Source organism: Sturnira hondurensis, unplaced genomic scaffold (genome assembly GCF_014824575.4).
Source record: "Sturnira hondurensis isolate 20B ecotype Veracruz unplaced genomic scaffold, ASM1482457v3 Scaffold0003801, whole genome shotgun sequence".
NCBI classification, from domain to species: domain Eukaryota; kingdom Metazoa; phylum Chordata; class Mammalia; order Chiroptera; family Phyllostomidae; genus Sturnira; species Sturnira hondurensis.
In genome coordinates this window covers 6,828,807-6,846,189 of record NW_028076432.1, presented here as the reverse complement: position 1 = coordinate 6,846,189, position 17,383 = coordinate 6,828,807, and the positions used below count along the sequence as shown (strand labels likewise).

Sequence of the window (17,383 nt, the reverse complement as noted above, 5' to 3'; positions counted from 1 at the left end):
CTTTGTCGAATGTGACTACTAAAAGCAGGAGAGAAATTACATGCTCAGCTTGTCCTTTTGTGTACTTCCCAAGCCTACAACCTCCGCAGGAAGTGTAATTATGGAAAGCTCCCTCTGAGAAGGAAAATTTGTTTTTCTTTCGTCATGAATGAGGAAGAACGAGTCATGCTCTCTGCTGCCTGTAGCCTTTATGGGCACAGCCCTGTTCTAACATCCTTGGATCCCTGGGCTATTTCAGGGGTGGTGGGGAAGGGGGTGGGTTCCTCCCAAACACAAGTAGCTGCCTTCCTCTCCATTTTTAACTTCCTAACATATTAGCCAAGAGTCCCCCAAAATGAAAGTTAGTGATGGAGATAACTTTCCTGGCCATATTTCATACTATGGGGTTTAAGAACTGCTGTGTATCCCCTTGAGTTCTGGTCGGTATTAGAACAACCTGACTTCAGAGGCAGATCCCGAAAGTTGATCATGAGGAAGTAGCCAGGGAGTGTGGGGTTCCAGAAGCCAAACGCTGAGAGTTTCCAAAATGAAAGTGAGCAACAGTATCAAATGCCGCCGAGAGGTCAAGGATGAGGAGAGCTGAGGCCTCACCACTAGATTTGGCAAGGTAGAGGTGCCGGTGACTTGATGAGAGGTGGGGACAGTCGCTTGATTGGCTTGGGTTTCGGGGAGCCCAAGAGGAAAGGAAAGAGAGGCAATGAGTAGATTCGGCTCTTTGAAAGAGTTTGGCTCTAAAGGGAAGTGGGAAATAGGGCGGGAACTACGTAGCCTCTAGAGAAGGCGTTTTAGGGTCGGAGCTTTGGGAGGTATGTGCATGCTGATGGCAGTGATCCAGTGGAGAGGGAGGAGGTGAGGGTGCAGAAAAGGGGAGAGAACTCCCTCTCTTTCTCCTTCCCCTCTAAAGATAAATAAATAAAATCTTTTAAAAAGCGGCGGGGGGGGGGGGAGAACTGCAAGACAAATCCCTTGAGTGGGCAAAAATGACAGGGCCAGCCCCTACACACTGCGGGGTGGGCGGGCAGCTTAGCCAGGAGCAGGGACAGTGCCCCAGCTCGGAGAGGAGGAAAGGCAAGGGTGCTGCGTGTGCACTGGGGGCAGAGGGCGCGCAGACTCGGTGGTGAGAGGGCTCACAAGTGCTCTCCTGGTCATTTCTTTCTTCTCTGAAGAAAGAAATCTCACTTTCCACTTCGAAGAGGGCAACACAGGGAGACAACAGCACCTGCTTCACAGTTGCTGTGAAGGTTCAGTGAACACACGCCGGTGAGCACACACAGCCCAGAGCCACAGTGAGAATGACCACTGAATGGCAGCTGGCCGGTATCCTTATTGGAATTTTCAACTCTTTTCTATCAGAGTTCCCATTAATTTGCGTTNTCCCTTGAGTGGGCAAAAATGACAGGGCCAGCCCCTACACACTGCGGGGTGGGGGGTGGGTGGCAGCTTAGCCAGGAGCAGGGACAGTGCCCCAGCTCGGAGAGGAGGAAAGGCAAGGGCGCTGCGTGTGCACTGGGGGCAGAGGGCACGCAGACTCGGTGGTGAGAGGGCTCACAAGTGCTCTCCTGGTCATTTCTTTCTTCTCTGAAGAAAGAAATCTCACTTTCCACTTCGAAGAGGGCAACACAGGGAGACAACAGCACCTGCTTCACAGTTGCTGTGAAGGTTCAGTGAACACACGCCGGTGAGCACACACAGCCCAGAGCCACAGTGAGAATGACCACTGAATGGCAGCTGGCCGGTATCCTTATTGGAATTTTCAACTCTTTTCTATCAGAGTTCCCATTAATTTGCGTTCTCCACCTTTCCCAGAGGCACAACTGAAAATGTACATCCACCGCCTAAATTCACTTCCCTCAGCCTCCACTACCGCCTGCCCCGCCCCCCCGAAAATCCCGTAAATGCCGCTCCTGCCACCTTCATCTTTATAGAGTCGGGAAAGGCTGTCTGAGTTGCATAGGTGGTGGAGGGCTAGAAGCAGCACCCGGGATTTTCTGCTTTGCTTTCAGCTGGATGATGGACAGGGGCTAGCTACTGCTCTCTCTGACCTCAGTTTCCTTTTGTGTACAATAGTTGGAGGTCATGCTCTCCAATCCCTACTCCAGGCACATTCACCACCGATTTATTAACCTTCCCTTAATAGGCCACTTCTGTATTTCACAGGTAAGCCATTATTCAACCAGCAGGTTCTAACCACAAAGACATTTCATACCCAAGTCGGAAAAGAAACATCAAGAGTACAGCGTCTTTGGTAGCGCTGATGAAATATCTTTGGCGCCATCTGGTGGCAGATGCTTTGTACAGCTCCTCCTCTCAGGAGGGAGGGGGCGGTCCTAAAACAGAATCCGACGTGCAGAAATCTCCCTCTCTTGCAGTGGAAGGAATCTAAACCTTCACCTAGAGAAGCCATCTCCGTCAGTGGTTCTCAAACCTAAATGGGCATATAAATCACCTGGAGATCTTTTGGATGGCAAACTGACTTGGTAGAGCACATGAAAGTGGGTTTTTAGACGAAAAAAGATGGATGAGGTTGTTTTGGGGGAGATGGAAAAGTTGGGAATAGCCACCGCACTAAGTGAACTATGAGAAAATGATGGACAAAAAGGGTATTGGGGATTTGGGAGGAGGGCCACACCATACAAATCTCACCACCTCTGTAGTTAATTTAAGTGACTATTTAAATTGCTTTTTGGTGCTTTCTTGGTTGTCAGAGTTGGTGTTCTTTTTTTTTTTTTAAATCCTCACCCGAGGATATGTTTATGGATTTTAAATAGGGAGGAAGGGAGAGAGGAAGATAGAGGAAAACATCGATGGGAGAGGAAGCATTCATCGGTCGCCTGCCACACCTGCCCTGACGGGGAATTGAACCTATAAACTTTTGGTGTATGGGACGATGTTGCAACCAATTAAGCCAGCTGGCCAGGGCAGGTTGGCATTCCTTTTAAACGTGATGAGCCTGACCATGACGGAGCCTGGCTTTATTCGAGTTAGACAGAAAGTAGACGTCGGGAACAAAGGGGGTGATAATGGTGCCTGGGGAAAGTAGGGAATGCACGGCAGAGGAGATCATTTGGGCTGAATGGTAAGGAATGCATAATGGACTGTAGAAGGGTTCCATAGAAGGTGGGAACGGCAGGGGCAAATACAGACGTGGGGAAAATAGAAGTGGCCTCCTAGGGAATGGTGACGACTGACGCACAGAGTGCCCGCAGAGCAACGAAGCTGCAAAGGCAGGTCGACACGGACGGTAAACTTCTGCATGTGAACTAACAAAGAGAGCATCGTGGACTCCTTCTTTATGAAGTCATCACACCTGTCATCATTTAATAGCTTCTTCTTTCTTTCTGAAGCAGGAGCGAACCTATTTTGCTACCAATGACATCCTCAGTACCCCAGAGGCTGGTGCATAACTGATCCTAAGTAAATAAATGAATGAATGCAATGCTTTTGAAAAAATGACCTCTAGCTACTGATTACGTTATAGTTATTTGTGCCCAAGCCTTGGTAAACTGGAGTTCTCCCAGTGCAGAGACCCTGTTTGATTCACCTCTCTCTTCCGCAGTGCCCAGCAGGGTGCTTTTACCCGTAGGCCCTCGGTGAGTGCACGCTGGGCCCCTTAGGGACCCTCAGGCAATCCTCGGAAGCCCCAGTGGTCCTCAGCCCGAGCTTGGGGACCCTGCGGACATTTCAGCAGTCCCTCCAGGTCACAGCTGTGTGAAGGCTGGAGAGCCTGCACCTCATCTTCTGGGATGATGGCAACCTATTAATACAAGGGAAAGAAAAATTCAGCTTAATTGTTCTCATGCTAAACGTGACTTGTAACCAGGCAGGGAGTATGTTCCTGCCTTCTGATGGCCACAGCATGAAGGTGTATTTATTAGGCTCTGACTGTTTGCTGAGCTGCCTATCTCAGCCCACCACACAGTCTCTAAGCCAGGCACCAAGTTCTGGGAGAAGGTCTCACCCCAGAGCTACCAAAAAACAACCTCCCCGGAAAACAGAAAATTCATCCATATTCTGACCCTGCAACCGTTAGTATTTTGTAGTTCCTTCCAGATTTTCTGTGTGTGTATCTTTTTTACAATTAGAATCATGATATGTAGTCTATTTAAGGTTTTCCTCCTTCCTATTAACCCAGTGAAGCATAGTTCAGGGGTTAAGAGCACAAACTCTAAAGCACAGGTGGCAAACACAAGGCCCACAGGCCGAATCTGGCCATCTACCTTGTTTTATCCGGCCCAGCACCTTGTTTATACCTGATGGCAATGACGAGCTCTCATGTAACTGTTAAGGAGTAGTTACATTTACACAGTCCTAAAATTACATTCAGTTCTTTGAAGGCAACTTCAGGGCTGATGTGGCCCCTTGTGAAAATGAGTTTGACACCCTGCCCTAGAGCCTGATGCCTTATGTTCAAAGCCTCATTCTGCATGTGATCCCGGACAATTCAGCAAACTGCTCTGTACCTCATTCTCCCAATCTGTAAAAGGGGACAATAATAGGATTAGCGAAATGTCTTTAGGTTAAGACATATAAAGGGGGGCAGAGTCAGGCCTGGTTAGTACTTGGATGGGAAGACATATAAAGGGGGCTCTCAGTCAGGAGCCAAGACAACAGCGGGGCAAGAGTATCCTTGAGGCTCTCGCCCGCAGGCCTGCCCGGGGCACCCCCACCACCCCACCAACAGCTGCAGCCGCCGCTCTGCAAATCAAGAAATTTGCCATATACCTTTGGGACCCAGACAAGACTGGGAATAAACTTCATGTGCAAACTTATGAAATGGATTTGAATAAAAACGGCCCTATGGTGTCAGATGCTCTCATCGAGAGTAAGAATGAAACCGACTCTGCCTTGACCCTCCAAAGGCCATGCAGAGAAGGCATCTGTGCGATGGCATCAGGGAAGGCAACACTCTGGCTCACACCGAAGGACAGACACCAACTTCAACAAAGTCTCGAAAATCTACCCTCCTCCACATATGCGTGTGATAAAGGATCTTGTTCCTGATTGAAGCAGCATCTATGCTCAGTCCAAATCCATTAAGCTTTATTTGAAGACGACGACTGCCAGGAAGGCAAGCGGCAGTACATGCAGTCCATAGGAGATGGGGAGAAACTCAATGGGCTGCCTGATTGCATTCTCTGTGCCCGCTGCAGCACCAGTGGCCCTAGCTACTGGTGGAATGGAGACAAATATTTGGGACCTGCAGTACTTACGCGGGCCTATCACTGGATGACTGACTCCAGAGCCCACTTCACAGAGGGGCACCTGGCCGAGCTGCAAGACTCCTGCTCTCTGTATCTCGGCCACACCATCATGACCTGCACAAGGACCTGACCCAAGGGGGCTGGATCCAGGGAAAGCTATTGCTGAAATCAGGAAAATGATGGCAACCTATTAATACAGGGGAAAGAAAAATTCAGCTTAATTGTTCTCATGCTAAACGAGACTTGTAACCAGCTCAGCTGAACATGATTTATATCTAATTTGAGTTCTTTCCAAGGTCATCATTTTCCATAAATATAGTGTGTATAATAAAAATTTTAAGAAATAAGAAAGACATAAACACTTAGAACAACATACAAACTTCAAAGCATTTTCTAAGTAGCTGTGCCATCTTTATACTGATCATTTTTAATGGCTGCAGTATGGTCTATTGAGTGTCTACTGTAGCTAATTTACTTAGCCATTTCTCCTTTTTTACATATTTATTTCCGGGCACTCTGTACTATAAATAACACTGTTATAAATGTCCTAAGACATACATTTTGGATTTTTCCATACATAGATTCCCAGAAGTAGAAGCATGAAGTCAAAGGGCAGAAACATTTTATGCCTTTGGTCTCTATTGGGAAGAAATAGTTTTCCAAAAAGGGTTGTAGTTCTTTAAAATGCAATGTGTCCTGGAACATTTTACTTTTCTCTGCTTCTTCACCAGCCCTAGAGAACACAATTTCTTTGATTCATGCAATTTTAATGAACCATATACAGTCTCACTTTAATTCCCTTTTCTTGGACCATCATAGGGCTTGTCACTGCCAGTCTCAATTACTGTACTGTGAATCCTGTCAGGCAAGGTCTACACCAGTTGCTTCAACAGAGAAAATTTAACATAAAGAATTGTGAATTACGTATTAAAGAACTGAAAAGCCAAAGAGAAACCACAAGGATCAACTACCACCCCTGAGTCTGGGGGAACAAAGGGAAGATGGGGAGGTTGCTGACTAGTGTTCATGCCTCTGAGGGGCACCTACGAGGCTAGTTCTATAAGCGATGGCCAAACGGCAAACTGGACTCAGCTGCTGCTCCTGGAACACACTGCTGCCGTAGAGGGGGGAAAACCAAGGCTGTGGGGTTGCCAGATTTAGCAAAAACAACACTGCAGATGCCCAGTTTAATTTGAATTTCAGATAAATAATGAATTGTTTTTTAGAATATTTGTTTCATCATATGCTACTTACACTAAAAAAAAATTTGTTCTTTATATAAAATTTAAATTTAACTTAATGTCATACTTTTAACCCAGCAATCTGACAAGGCAAATGATATTCCTTTTGGGAAAGGAATGGAAAAGGCTGGAAAAAATATTCCTTTCCCCAATCCAGCCTTTTAGTCGCCCTCTGGCGCCCCCTATTGGCAGGTTCAAGCATAGAGAGTAGTTTGTAGACAAAGCAGAGCAAGAAAGGGTGGGCTTGAAGCTGGAGAGCAGTTCCTCAGTAATTGGCACACTCCATCCTTTCAGCTATTCAGCATCCATACACATCGTTCTATAAACTGGTACCGTCGGACAACAACAAAACAACTCCCACAAAATGCCTAGTGAAGGCAACTATTCTAACAAATGAAGATATTCTCACCTTCTCCCTGAAATGGGGAAAGGCAGTCTCAAAAGTCATTTTATTAATTTCTAGAAGATAGTCACGCTACCCATCTCTGGGCAGGATTAACTACTCTTACAACTCAGTCACAGTCACGTTTGAAAATTCTGTTACACAAAGACTAAATTATAGAATTAACCACCACCCAAACTCATAAAAATAATAAGAGGAAGGAAAGGGGGAATAAATTAACTAATATATACCATTATGTTATAACTGCATAACAATAAAAGAAAAAAACATGCATGGCTGCTATACCCCTAATTTCTGTGACCAGTCATGAAGCCATAGTTGATGCTTGTAAATTTCTTCCTCAAGTTCCATGTTTCTTGTCCTCAGACAGGACCTCAGCTGGCCAGGACTCCTTACCTAGCAGGTGACCCACACCTTCATTTCTGAAGGATCTCAGTCCTGGTGGTCCTGCCTCTCTTTAGCTGCGGTAGTATTTATTAACATTTACTATTGAGTGTGGAAGTACTAAGGAACGCCCCAGAGAATCTCCTAGGCTCAGACATAGTCCTCCCCACCCCCAGTTGCCCTTGGTCATCAGGCTGAATCACCACAGCAGCAAAGTAACCCTCTTCTTTGCCCACTGGTTTTCCAGTAAAAAGAACACCAAATGGCTAGGTGGACTCCCAACTCCTGGTTCAGTAGAACCACGTTGTGAACGCTGATGGAAGTGTTCATCTGTTGAGAACCGTGGGAACCAAGACCTTCAATCTGGAGAGCACAGAAGTGAAGAGACAGGAAGCAATAATTCTTCCAATTTTTACATGAAATAGTGAGAGGAGCCGCTCCCACTTCAACCCCTTGGTTTCCAGAACCAAGCGTTCTGGCTAGAGGAGAAGATGCACAATGTATTGTTTGCTAAGTCAAATCGTATATTGCATTCTGTAATAGAGAACCTCACCATCTCCATAGAGTCTTAAGTCTTCAGCAGCCCATTCTACTGTATTAGGCGAGCTGCTCTGTGGTGGCAGAGCACATGTCAAGACCACTGAATCTGTGGGCACGAGCCCATTGCTGTGCTTCTATTACTTTGAAATGAACTCCTTGACTAGAAGCCTTGTTGTCTAGAATATATCAGGACGGTGAATAGGCATCCCAAACATCAGATGATGGCACTGACAGAGCATTATACCAGGAAGGAAAACCTATATCCAAAATACAGGTTTGCTCCAGTGAGGACAAATCTCTTTCCTGTCCGTAAGGAGAAGGGTCCAACGTAACCACGCTGATGCCAGCTGGACGGTCCTCCCAGGGAGTGGTGCCCTATCAGGAGCCCAGCGCTGCTCTCTGCCATTGACAGGCTAATAGTCATTTGGTGGTAATAGTAGCAGCCTTGGTGAGAGAAGTCCATGCATAGCTTCCATCCTTGTCTCCATGGCTGCTTTATACATAAACTCATTGAACAAACTCTAAGTGACTGGGGGAAGTTGCTGACTGACACACACAGGGCATGCCATGCTGTCCTCCTGATTATTAAGAACCTATTTTCATTATGCCCCATGGTGAACTTTCATGTGGAGCACAAATATCTTTATACTCTGTACCTGTTCCAAGAGGTCCTTGCACACACCCTTCCCCAGACTTCCTCAATATGCATCTTACTAGTTTTTAAGTCCCTGACCATCCAGCTAAGCCATCAGCAACTGCCCATGAACCAGTGAAGATCGAGCAATATCTTGGGCCAAAGTGGACAATGAAATTTGCAATTTGAACTCATGACCATTGGAAAATCCCCTTCACCACCATCCTTGGGGCTACCTTTATACTGGAGCTGGGAAGCTACACACATGGGCTTCTGGTGGATGGCAGCATATCATGAAGAATAACCTGTAAACCAAGTCCAAGTTTTTTCCTTGGTCAGCTCGTCATGAGGAACTTCCGTTGAGGCCTTAGGTGTGGATTCAGGGGGAGGAAGTCATGCAGCAGGAGTAGGTGTCACACAAACCTGAGCCACCTACTCACCTAACTTGAACCTCCCAAACTTCGGATGATGGTATGTTTCTGGGCACAGCCAACCTTATGACTTGGTGGATAAGGTAGGCAGCTCAGATCACATGGTTAGTTTATGGCCCAATTTTAACATGTGTTTATATTCACTTATCCCTTAAACAAAGAATTTCTATGAGGAGTACACTTTGTTTTGGACTCCGTTATATTTATAAATGATGGTGGTAGCATCACCTGACTCTCTGAGCCTCTCTCCCAAGGTCAAGTAACAACCCAGGAGCTGTTTCTCAAAATAATAGTTATCTGCAAAATAAGGGTGTGGATTTTCTCTAAAAACCTTCATGCCTTGAAGCTTGACTTCCATAAAGGCCAAGGAAAGTGGCTTGTTCCACCACAGGTTCTAGGCGGAACTCTGCCAAGGGTCTTCTCCTGGGGGTTGGGACCCAGTGGCCGGAGGCTGATCTCAGTCCACTCTGTTGCAGGCACAGCCTCCGTTGCTGTGGCAGGGATCCTGGCTGCTCTGAGGATCACCAAGAACAAGCTCTCCAATCATGTGTTTGTTTTCCAAGGTGCGGGTGAGGTAGGTGCCATCAGAGGCTCTCTACGATTGTTCCAATAGGAGAATAAGAATGGGTGGAGGGGTGTCAAGGCAGGGAGGTGTTCTGGGGTTCTAAGAAGAGTAAGAAGCTTGGGTGCATTGTGATAATCACAGCAGCCTGGGTCCCAACACTTGGGTGACTCAAGGCAAGGATTTAACTGGGTCTCCTGAAAGTAGGGAGAAAGGAGAGAGGATCTTGGTGAAGCATCTGATTGCCCTGTGTCTGAACATTCGCCACATGCTATGTCCCAGGCAGCCATGGGCATCGCACACCTCCTTGTCATGGCCTTAGAGAAAGAAGGCGTACCCAAGGCAGAAGCCACGAGGAAGATCTGGATGGTGGACTCCAAGGGACTCATTGTCAAGGTACTGTCAGTGTAGAGACCTGGAGGCTTCCTGACACCTTCAGCTACTGGAAGTGGGCATGATGAGGTCTCCAAGGGGTGAACTACTCAAACAGAACAGAGGGCAAAAGGCAGGCAATGCTCTAACCTCCAAAGCAAAAGATTCATCGCAGAGTAGCCTTCATTGCTTTTGACGAATGCTTTGGATGTGTATGCAGGCGTGTGTGCCCCCTCCAGCCTTATCTCCCACCACTTCCTGCCTTGTACTAACCTCCAGCCACAATGAGTCGTAGTTGTCCAAACGTAACATGCACCCTGTCCTCCACATTTCTGCGCATTTTTGCTCCTCTGCATGAAATGCCCTTCCCTCTTTTCTCTCACACCCACGGTCACCCCCACATGCACCATTTCCTCCCTAATCTTCTGATTCAGCTCAAATGTTACTTCCTCCTAGAAGCTTTCTGTGAACATCTAGGCCTCAATTTACTACATCTGTGCTCAGGCAGCCTGCGCCCCATGAATTGCACTTGCCACATTGTAGGGCAGTTACCCCTTTACTAGTCTAGATCCCCACTAGGTATATGTAGTCTTGATGTCATATGGTAAGTATCTAACTAATGTTTGAGGTATGAATGGGAGAGCGAATGAGACTGAAACAGTCCAGCTTCTGATGGGAAGGTGGTGAGGGGCACACGTGGATGACCTCCTCCCTTAGGGCTTCACTCAGAGCTCCAGGTTTTAATTCCCAGAATTTCACTTAACATAAAATGTCAGGGGGAGATTAAAAAAAGAAAATACATAGAAGACAGGAACAGGGGTATGTGGGACCACCAACCAAGGGTAGCAGAGACCCCTCAGCATAAGCTGACCTGCCTGTTGTTCCACGGAGAGCCAGATTGGCAGCAACTGAGGCATGGAGACTCCTCGTCGCACCCCAGGTCACTCCAGAGCAAAATCCAGACACAGGCAGAGGCTGCCGCCTTCCCTCTTGCCCATCTTTCCATATCACTCTGCTAACCCCATTGAGCTCACCCCCACTAAAAGACCTCTCAACGCTGATGTCTTCACTCTGGTTCTCACAAGGACAGCTCATCTAAAGGAGTCATCGGGAACCCTTGTACACGTCTCCCAGCTTGTCCTTTCCCTAAATCCCTGATGAAACGAAAGGAATCTGGTGCAGCACAGCCAGCCACCATAGGCCTATTCTGGAGCTCAGCCTGGTATTGTTCACAGGGAGGTTAATGGCTCTTACAAAATGCATTCAGATTAGCTCCCTGACCCTAGGAGCTCAGGCCCCACCCCTTAGCTGGACCTGGGTGTTGGATGCCCTGGGACCAGGGGTCTTGGTCAGACTCAGGCATTTCCTGAGGGCCTCCCTGTTCTGGCCCAGGAACCGTGACCCCAACAGCTCAAAGAAAGGCTTTGTAGATTCTCCATATATAGTTTGGGTTCAATAAACACACCACACATGCACACACACTAAAAATCCTTAGGTTCTACCAGGAAATCTGATCAAGAGGACAAGCCTCAAGGCTTCTGAGAGCTCAGACCAAAGCACCGGGCTCAGCAGGAAATGCTCTCGGAGTCTCCACATGCACCCAGGCCCCTGCATCACAGTTCTCACCACTACAGCTGCTCTGTGTTCTTCCTTTTGCTGCAGGGGAGAAGCAACCTGAACCATGAAAAGGAGATATTTGCGCAGGACCATCCTGAAGTGAACTCACTGGAGGAGGTGGTGAGGCTGGTGAAGCCCACGGCCATCATAGGTAGGAGGCGGGAGGCAGCCCACTTTCTGGCCCAGCTAACCCTCTTGACTTGCAGGTGGAGACTGAGACTCAGCAAGGAGGCATAAGTGGCCCATGGAAACACAGCTCTTTCCCCTATCCCATGTCTAATCTAATGCCAAAAACTTTAATTGCGTGACTACTTATATAAAAACCATAGAACCAAGTTGGGGCTTAACGATGCAGAGTTATACAATGCAGTGGAAGAACACAGGGTTGGTCTCTAACCAGGAGGAAATGAGTGCTCCTCCCCCGAAGTGGGACCCTGGCATCCCTCCCTGTACTGGGAGAGTAGCCCACGATGAAGAACAATGCCCAGAATGCCTTCACATGTGCAGCTTAACTGGACATGATCTTGAAGTGGATCAGTGATCCCTTAGGGATCAACAGGAGGTCTCGGCCAGCTCACATAGGAAGACCCTTTTCTCTACTGCTCCCTCCATCCCTGTGGCAGACGCCATCCCCAAGACCCCCGAGTCTCCCGTGCTGCACCCAGTTCCCCCGCCACCACCACCACCAGAATGGGCTGTTCATAAAGAGTAGGCATCCCCACTACCCACCTTTTCCCTGTAGGTGTTGCTGCCATCGCAGGAGCCTTCACGGAGCAGATTCTGAGGGACATGGCCTCCTTCCACGAGCGCCCTATCATCTTTGCCCTGAGCAACCCCACCAGCAAGGCCGAGTGCACGGCTGAGAAGTGCTACCAGGTCACCGAGGTCAGCGAGGAGTCCTTCCTTCCCCAGGCTGAGAGGACATAGTAACAGTGACTCTGAGTAACCCTATGAGAGTTAAAAAAAAAAAATATCCTCACTTTGCTGATGAACAGGCTGAGGTCCAAACAGGTGAAGTAACTTGCCCAAGGGAACAGAGCTCTCAAGGAGTGGAGCTGACCTTCAGACCCAGGTCTGACTCCAAAGCCCAAGTTCTTACCATTGCTCGTACTGCTCCAGGTTCTTCTAATAACATGGAGCTTTGACCAGAACTCAAGGCCCTTGCAGATTCCAGGCCACATACAGACCTGTCATGTCTTGGATTGACCCTCCCAGGAGGTGACAGGTAAAAAAGGCATACTTTCCCCTTTCAGCAGTTTCTTGGCTACCAAGTGACTCACTGGGCTAAGCTTTCCGGTCAAACAAACAAGCACAGTGTGCTCAGCACAAAGCTGAGTATGTGGGAGAGGGTGAAGAAGGGTCCAACATTTGAGACATAAAAGTAGGCCACCACTGCCACCCAAAACCCATCTCCAAGCTTTGTCTCTGATTTCCTTCCTGTCTCCAGGGCCGAGGGATCTTCGCCAGTGGGAGTCCTTTTAAGAGCGTGACTCTGGAAGACGGCAGGACCTTCATTCCAGGGCAGGGAAACAACGCCTATGTGTTCCCAGGAGTGGCTCTGGGCATCATCGCCGGCGGGATCCGGCACATCCCAGATGAGATCTTCCTCCTGACGGCAGAGGTATTACTGTCCCTGCTCCCTCCCAACCCCCCAAAGGGGCCTCTGATCCACCTCAGGTCCTGCACTGGACCCCCAAAGATCCCTTCTCTTGTCTCTTCTACCCACCTGCCCCCAACCCTGGCAATGGATCCCCAACGTGCTTGAACTTCAAGCTTCTCTCAGAGTCACTTTGAGGCTTGGACTTCTCTTAGAACACATCCAAGGTGTGTAAGGGGGCATAGGAAACAGTCAGTGGGAGGGCTGCTCACAAGGCACTGGCATTGAGGAGACACCCGGGACCCTGCTCCCCACCTCCCAGCAGTGCACCCAGGTGCCTGGAACAGGGGAGAAGCCACGGAGACTTCTGAAACTGTGGGTCTGTGAACAGGACAGGCCATGGATTCCTCTAGCCATGGGCCTTGGCCACGTGACTGGAGAAATGATGGCAGAATAAGCCCACGAGAGCAGCTTCTCTGTACGGAAGGTGGTGGGTTGAGTGTCTGGTTTGCCAGCTCTGAGGACCCGGATCTTGGACACAGATATGGAGGTGTGGGGGGACCCTGCTCCCGGCATCTCCTGAGAGAAGCTCTCAGAAGGGATCTTTATTAGACACAGTGAAAATGATGAAAGAATCATTAAGAATGACAGCCCTGTTCATAATAGTGGTTGTTAATAACAGTTACAGTTATCATTACAGTTGCAGCTGATGTTTATTAAGTGCTTGCTAAATGTCAGGCATGTCACATTCAACCTCACTTTGAGGCAAGGAAACGTCTGTGTTGGGAGGTTAAACTAATCGGAGCTCTGTACAAACACTAAGTGTACGTATCCCCGCCGAGCTCCAAAAGCTCTGCTGCGATCCCCAACATCCATTTGCGCTTCCCCCTCACATGGCACAGGTGAGTGCCCACAAGACACGGAACATCTTCCATGCAGTCCTGTTCAGCCCCCCTTAGACGAGTCCCACGGGGGACCACCAGGCTCCTTCTCACTGCCGCTGGGTCTTTGGGTGCCAGCTCTGCAGGGCCACGCACGTCTCCCGGCCATTTCCCAGCCTCCCCCGTGCTGTGTGCACACTAGCTATGGCTTTGTGCTGTGGTTCTCTGTCCCTGTCGTCTAAGTATTCTGTTTGTATTTGTCTCCGTTGCTGTGGTCAGTGGTGGTGGTGGCTGTCCTGTGGCGGTGGACAGAGCTGTTTGAAACTCGCTTTGGTTAGAAGGAGTCACTTCCTGCTTGCAGTCACCTGAAAGCGATTCCCGCTGGGCAGGGACACGGTTGCTAGGGCCTTTCTGTGTCACCCCCCGAGACAGCTGCACCCTCCAGCCCCACCCCACCTCCATGCTCTGGGACGGTGCGGCTCCACGGTCTCATGAACAGTGTCCATCAGTCATACAGGAACGTCTCCTGGGTTACTCAGTAATCACCTGCTGTGAGCAGGACAGGGCCCCTCCCCTCTAGGAGCTGACAGTCTGGTCTTCAAAGGCCTGACAAGTTATATTTCCAAAAAGGGTGCTTTTAGTTAAGACAATTTACGTTGAATCTGTTTTTCCTATGAAAAAGTAGTATGTCTTAGGAGACTTCCATGCACTAATGCATTTCACCCTGAAAACTGTAACATAAGTACAGCGATTATCCCTCTGTTATAGACAAGGAAAGGAAGGCAGAGAGTTTAAGTAACTTGCCCAAGGTCGCTGGGCATGTGAGTGATGACATGAGGATGACCCCCGGCAATGTGACTCCAAGGAGCAGCAGAGCATTCCCAGGGCCCAGCACCTCAGAAGTGACCACACATACGTGCTATAGCTCTTCACTCTGCAGAATAACCTTCCCGGATGCAAACCTAGCCTCCGAGACCCTGCTCTCTCATCAGACCATCTTCTACTCCTCCACAAAGAGAATCCTCCCTAACCCGAAGCAGGCCGAGTCTCTGTCCTCACTGCAGACCTCTGTGTGGCTCCTCAGTGCTCACAGCACGAAGTCCACATTCCTTCCCACAGCTCCTTGTAGGGCACCTCATCACCAGGCCTCCCTTTCCTTTTCAGCCTCACTTTCCCCCTCGCTTTACCATCTACCTATCCAGGTACCATGTGCCAACCTCACACTCTTGCTCTCTCTTGCTCCTTCTTCTCTCCCACCTCCAAGAATTTGCATGTACTGGTCCCTTCATATTTGGTCCTTGGTCTTAACTTCTGTCACTACTTCTGGGAAGCCTCTCTGATACACGGAAAACTGGTCCCAGCCTCCTCTTTGTGTGTATGTCCCTCTCCTTGCCTTCACCTCATTACAGTTGTTATAACTGTGTTAATTGCCCACCGACACCAGTCTCCAGTAGGCAAAAGACCCTATGGCTTCTGCACTGCGGGGCCTCGGCCCTGAGCACAGAGCCCGGCACATTGTACCGCTCAGTGAGCTTTTGACTGAATGGGAAGGAGAGATAGGAATGTGAGAATGAGGGAGTGTCTGCCAAACTCTGAGGTGAGGCCAACTCTTCTGCCTTGCCCACTCTGGACACGAGGTTCTCAGAGGGCACCATGGCTTTTCCAAGTTTAGCTCCGACACAACATCTTGTGGGAGTAGAATTGGAGCCATCACGTTACAGAGGCTTTTTGGCAAATCTGGCTGAACACCAGTGTCCCTGGCTGGAGGATGGGCCTCGCGGGAGAGAGCTGGCCCTCAGAAACAGTTCTGAATGAAAGACGAAGGATGGAAGCTGGGGGGCGGGGGCGGGGGGTGATGTTTCCAGGACATTTATTCAGATAAAGCATGAGGCCCATTTTGGTGTCACTCACTGGGGAGGAAGCTTTTCCCCAGTCTGGCACCAGGGCAGGAAAGGAGAGCTCAAGGAGCCCTGAGTGCAGAGAGACAAGACGGCCTAGATGAGCACCCAGGATGTTACTAAGCACATGGGAGAGGCTGGAACTCAGGAAATGAGGAATTCAGGGATCCCTGTCGCCCTAGGCAACAGGCCCAACCAGCCAAGGGGAGATTCCAGAGTGTGCTTTGCAAGCCTTTAGTTTATTCATCTTGGTCTTAGTGATTTTTCTTTCGAATTCAGAGAGGCTTGGATTGTTTTAAGCCTCAGGCAATCTCACAGCACAGAAAGGATGTGGCCTTGCCTGAGGCCAAGCATTAAGCTCCCACGGGGAGCCATGTGGTGGCAGGGACAACAGTGGGAGACAACACAGGGACCAGCCACCTGTGAGGGGTGAGGGGAGTCTTTGGAGTAATGGGTTGGGCTTGTTCTGGGAAGGCAGAAACTGAGCTTATTCCTCTTGGTTCTCTCCCTCCAGAAAATTGCCCAGGAGGTCTCTGAGCAGCACCTGTCCCAGGGGAGGCTGTACCCACCACTCAGCACCATCCGAGACGTGTCTCTGAGAATCGCCATTGAAGTAAGGAAAATCCTACCCCCTGAAATACTACGGGTAGTGAGGCCCATCAACTTGCTCTGTGACTTTGGGAGGGCTAAGGGGGTGGCAGCTGTGGCGACATCATGAGAGGCTCAGTGACAAACTCCCGCCGGCAGCTCAAGCCCTGCCCCCAACACCCACTCAGGCCTGTTCCGGGAATGATCCTGACTTTCCCTTCAAACACCAGGCACAAAAGTCATCAAAGTCCACAGTTTTGTGGACCGGAATGTGGGTGGAATTTTTCTGAAATGAATCATAAGTGCCCATTTATACAGAAAGGTCAGCTTATATAGCATCGTGGAAATAGTTTAAGCAGTGGGGTCCCAGCTCTGCCACTCAGTGGCTGAGTCACCTCAGGCCAGTCAGTTCACTTCCCCGAGTCTCAGTTTCCCCCTGTCCCAAAGGGGCCAGTAATTCCTCTCTCCCGGAGTTCTGGACAAGTTTAAAAGAAAACAGTGAGAAAGCGCCACACTCAGTGCCTTTCTGACCAGAGTAGATGCTCCTTCCTCTGCTTTCTCTCAGAACGGCTGGGAGGTGGGCTGCACAGGTTCATGGAACTTTCCAAGGAAAAATCCTGCCTTCGAGACCTTGCAGAGACAATAGGTTTTTAAAGAATCAGAACATGGTGCAATAAAGACTGGCCCGGCATTGATATTGTTGAATCTGGATGATAAATACATGAGGATTATTATACTATTACTTCTCTTAGTATATATATTTTGCATTTTCTATAAAGAGCTTTTAAAATAATTTTAGAAAATGCACTGCACAACAATCCTTGCTTCACATGAGTTGTCCAGTGAAGGACCCAGAATCAACCCTCAGGACCAACACTCCTGTTCAGAGTCTAGCTCCCCCTTGTCCAGTTCCTTCTTTAGGAGGATATTTGGATTAAAAACGCTCCTCTGAAGCCAAAGCTAATACCCAGAGAACAACGTCCAGGCTGTTCTTCCACTTCAACCCATTTAGAGGGGGAAGTATTAGGCACCCA

The 17,383-nt window shown here is 48.9% G+C and overlaps 1 protein-coding gene and 1 pseudogene across 3 annotated transcripts in view; both read left to right on the top strand.

The window, feature by feature from the left end:
• ME3 (malic enzyme 3) overlaps positions 1–17,383 on the top strand; it is a 185,722-nt gene that overhangs the window by 167,730 nt on the left and 609 nt on the right. For all 3 annotated transcript variants that reach the window (XM_037042907.1, XM_037042908.1, XM_037042909.1), the window contains 6 exons: positions 9,311–9,408; positions 9,679–9,792; positions 11,431–11,536; positions 12,128–12,270; positions 12,833–13,006; positions 16,276–16,374. In XM_037042907.1, the coding sequence (XP_036898802.1) occupies positions 9,311–9,408; positions 9,679–9,792; positions 11,431–11,536; positions 12,128–12,270; positions 12,833–13,006; positions 16,276–16,374 (734 nt within the window). The remainder of the gene's footprint in view (positions 1–9,310; positions 9,409–9,678; positions 9,793–11,430; positions 11,537–12,127; positions 12,271–12,832; positions 13,007–16,275; positions 16,375–17,383) is intronic.
• Positions 4,564–6,382, top strand: LOC118984766 (succinate dehydrogenase [ubiquinone] iron-sulfur subunit, mitochondrial-like; annotated as a pseudogene).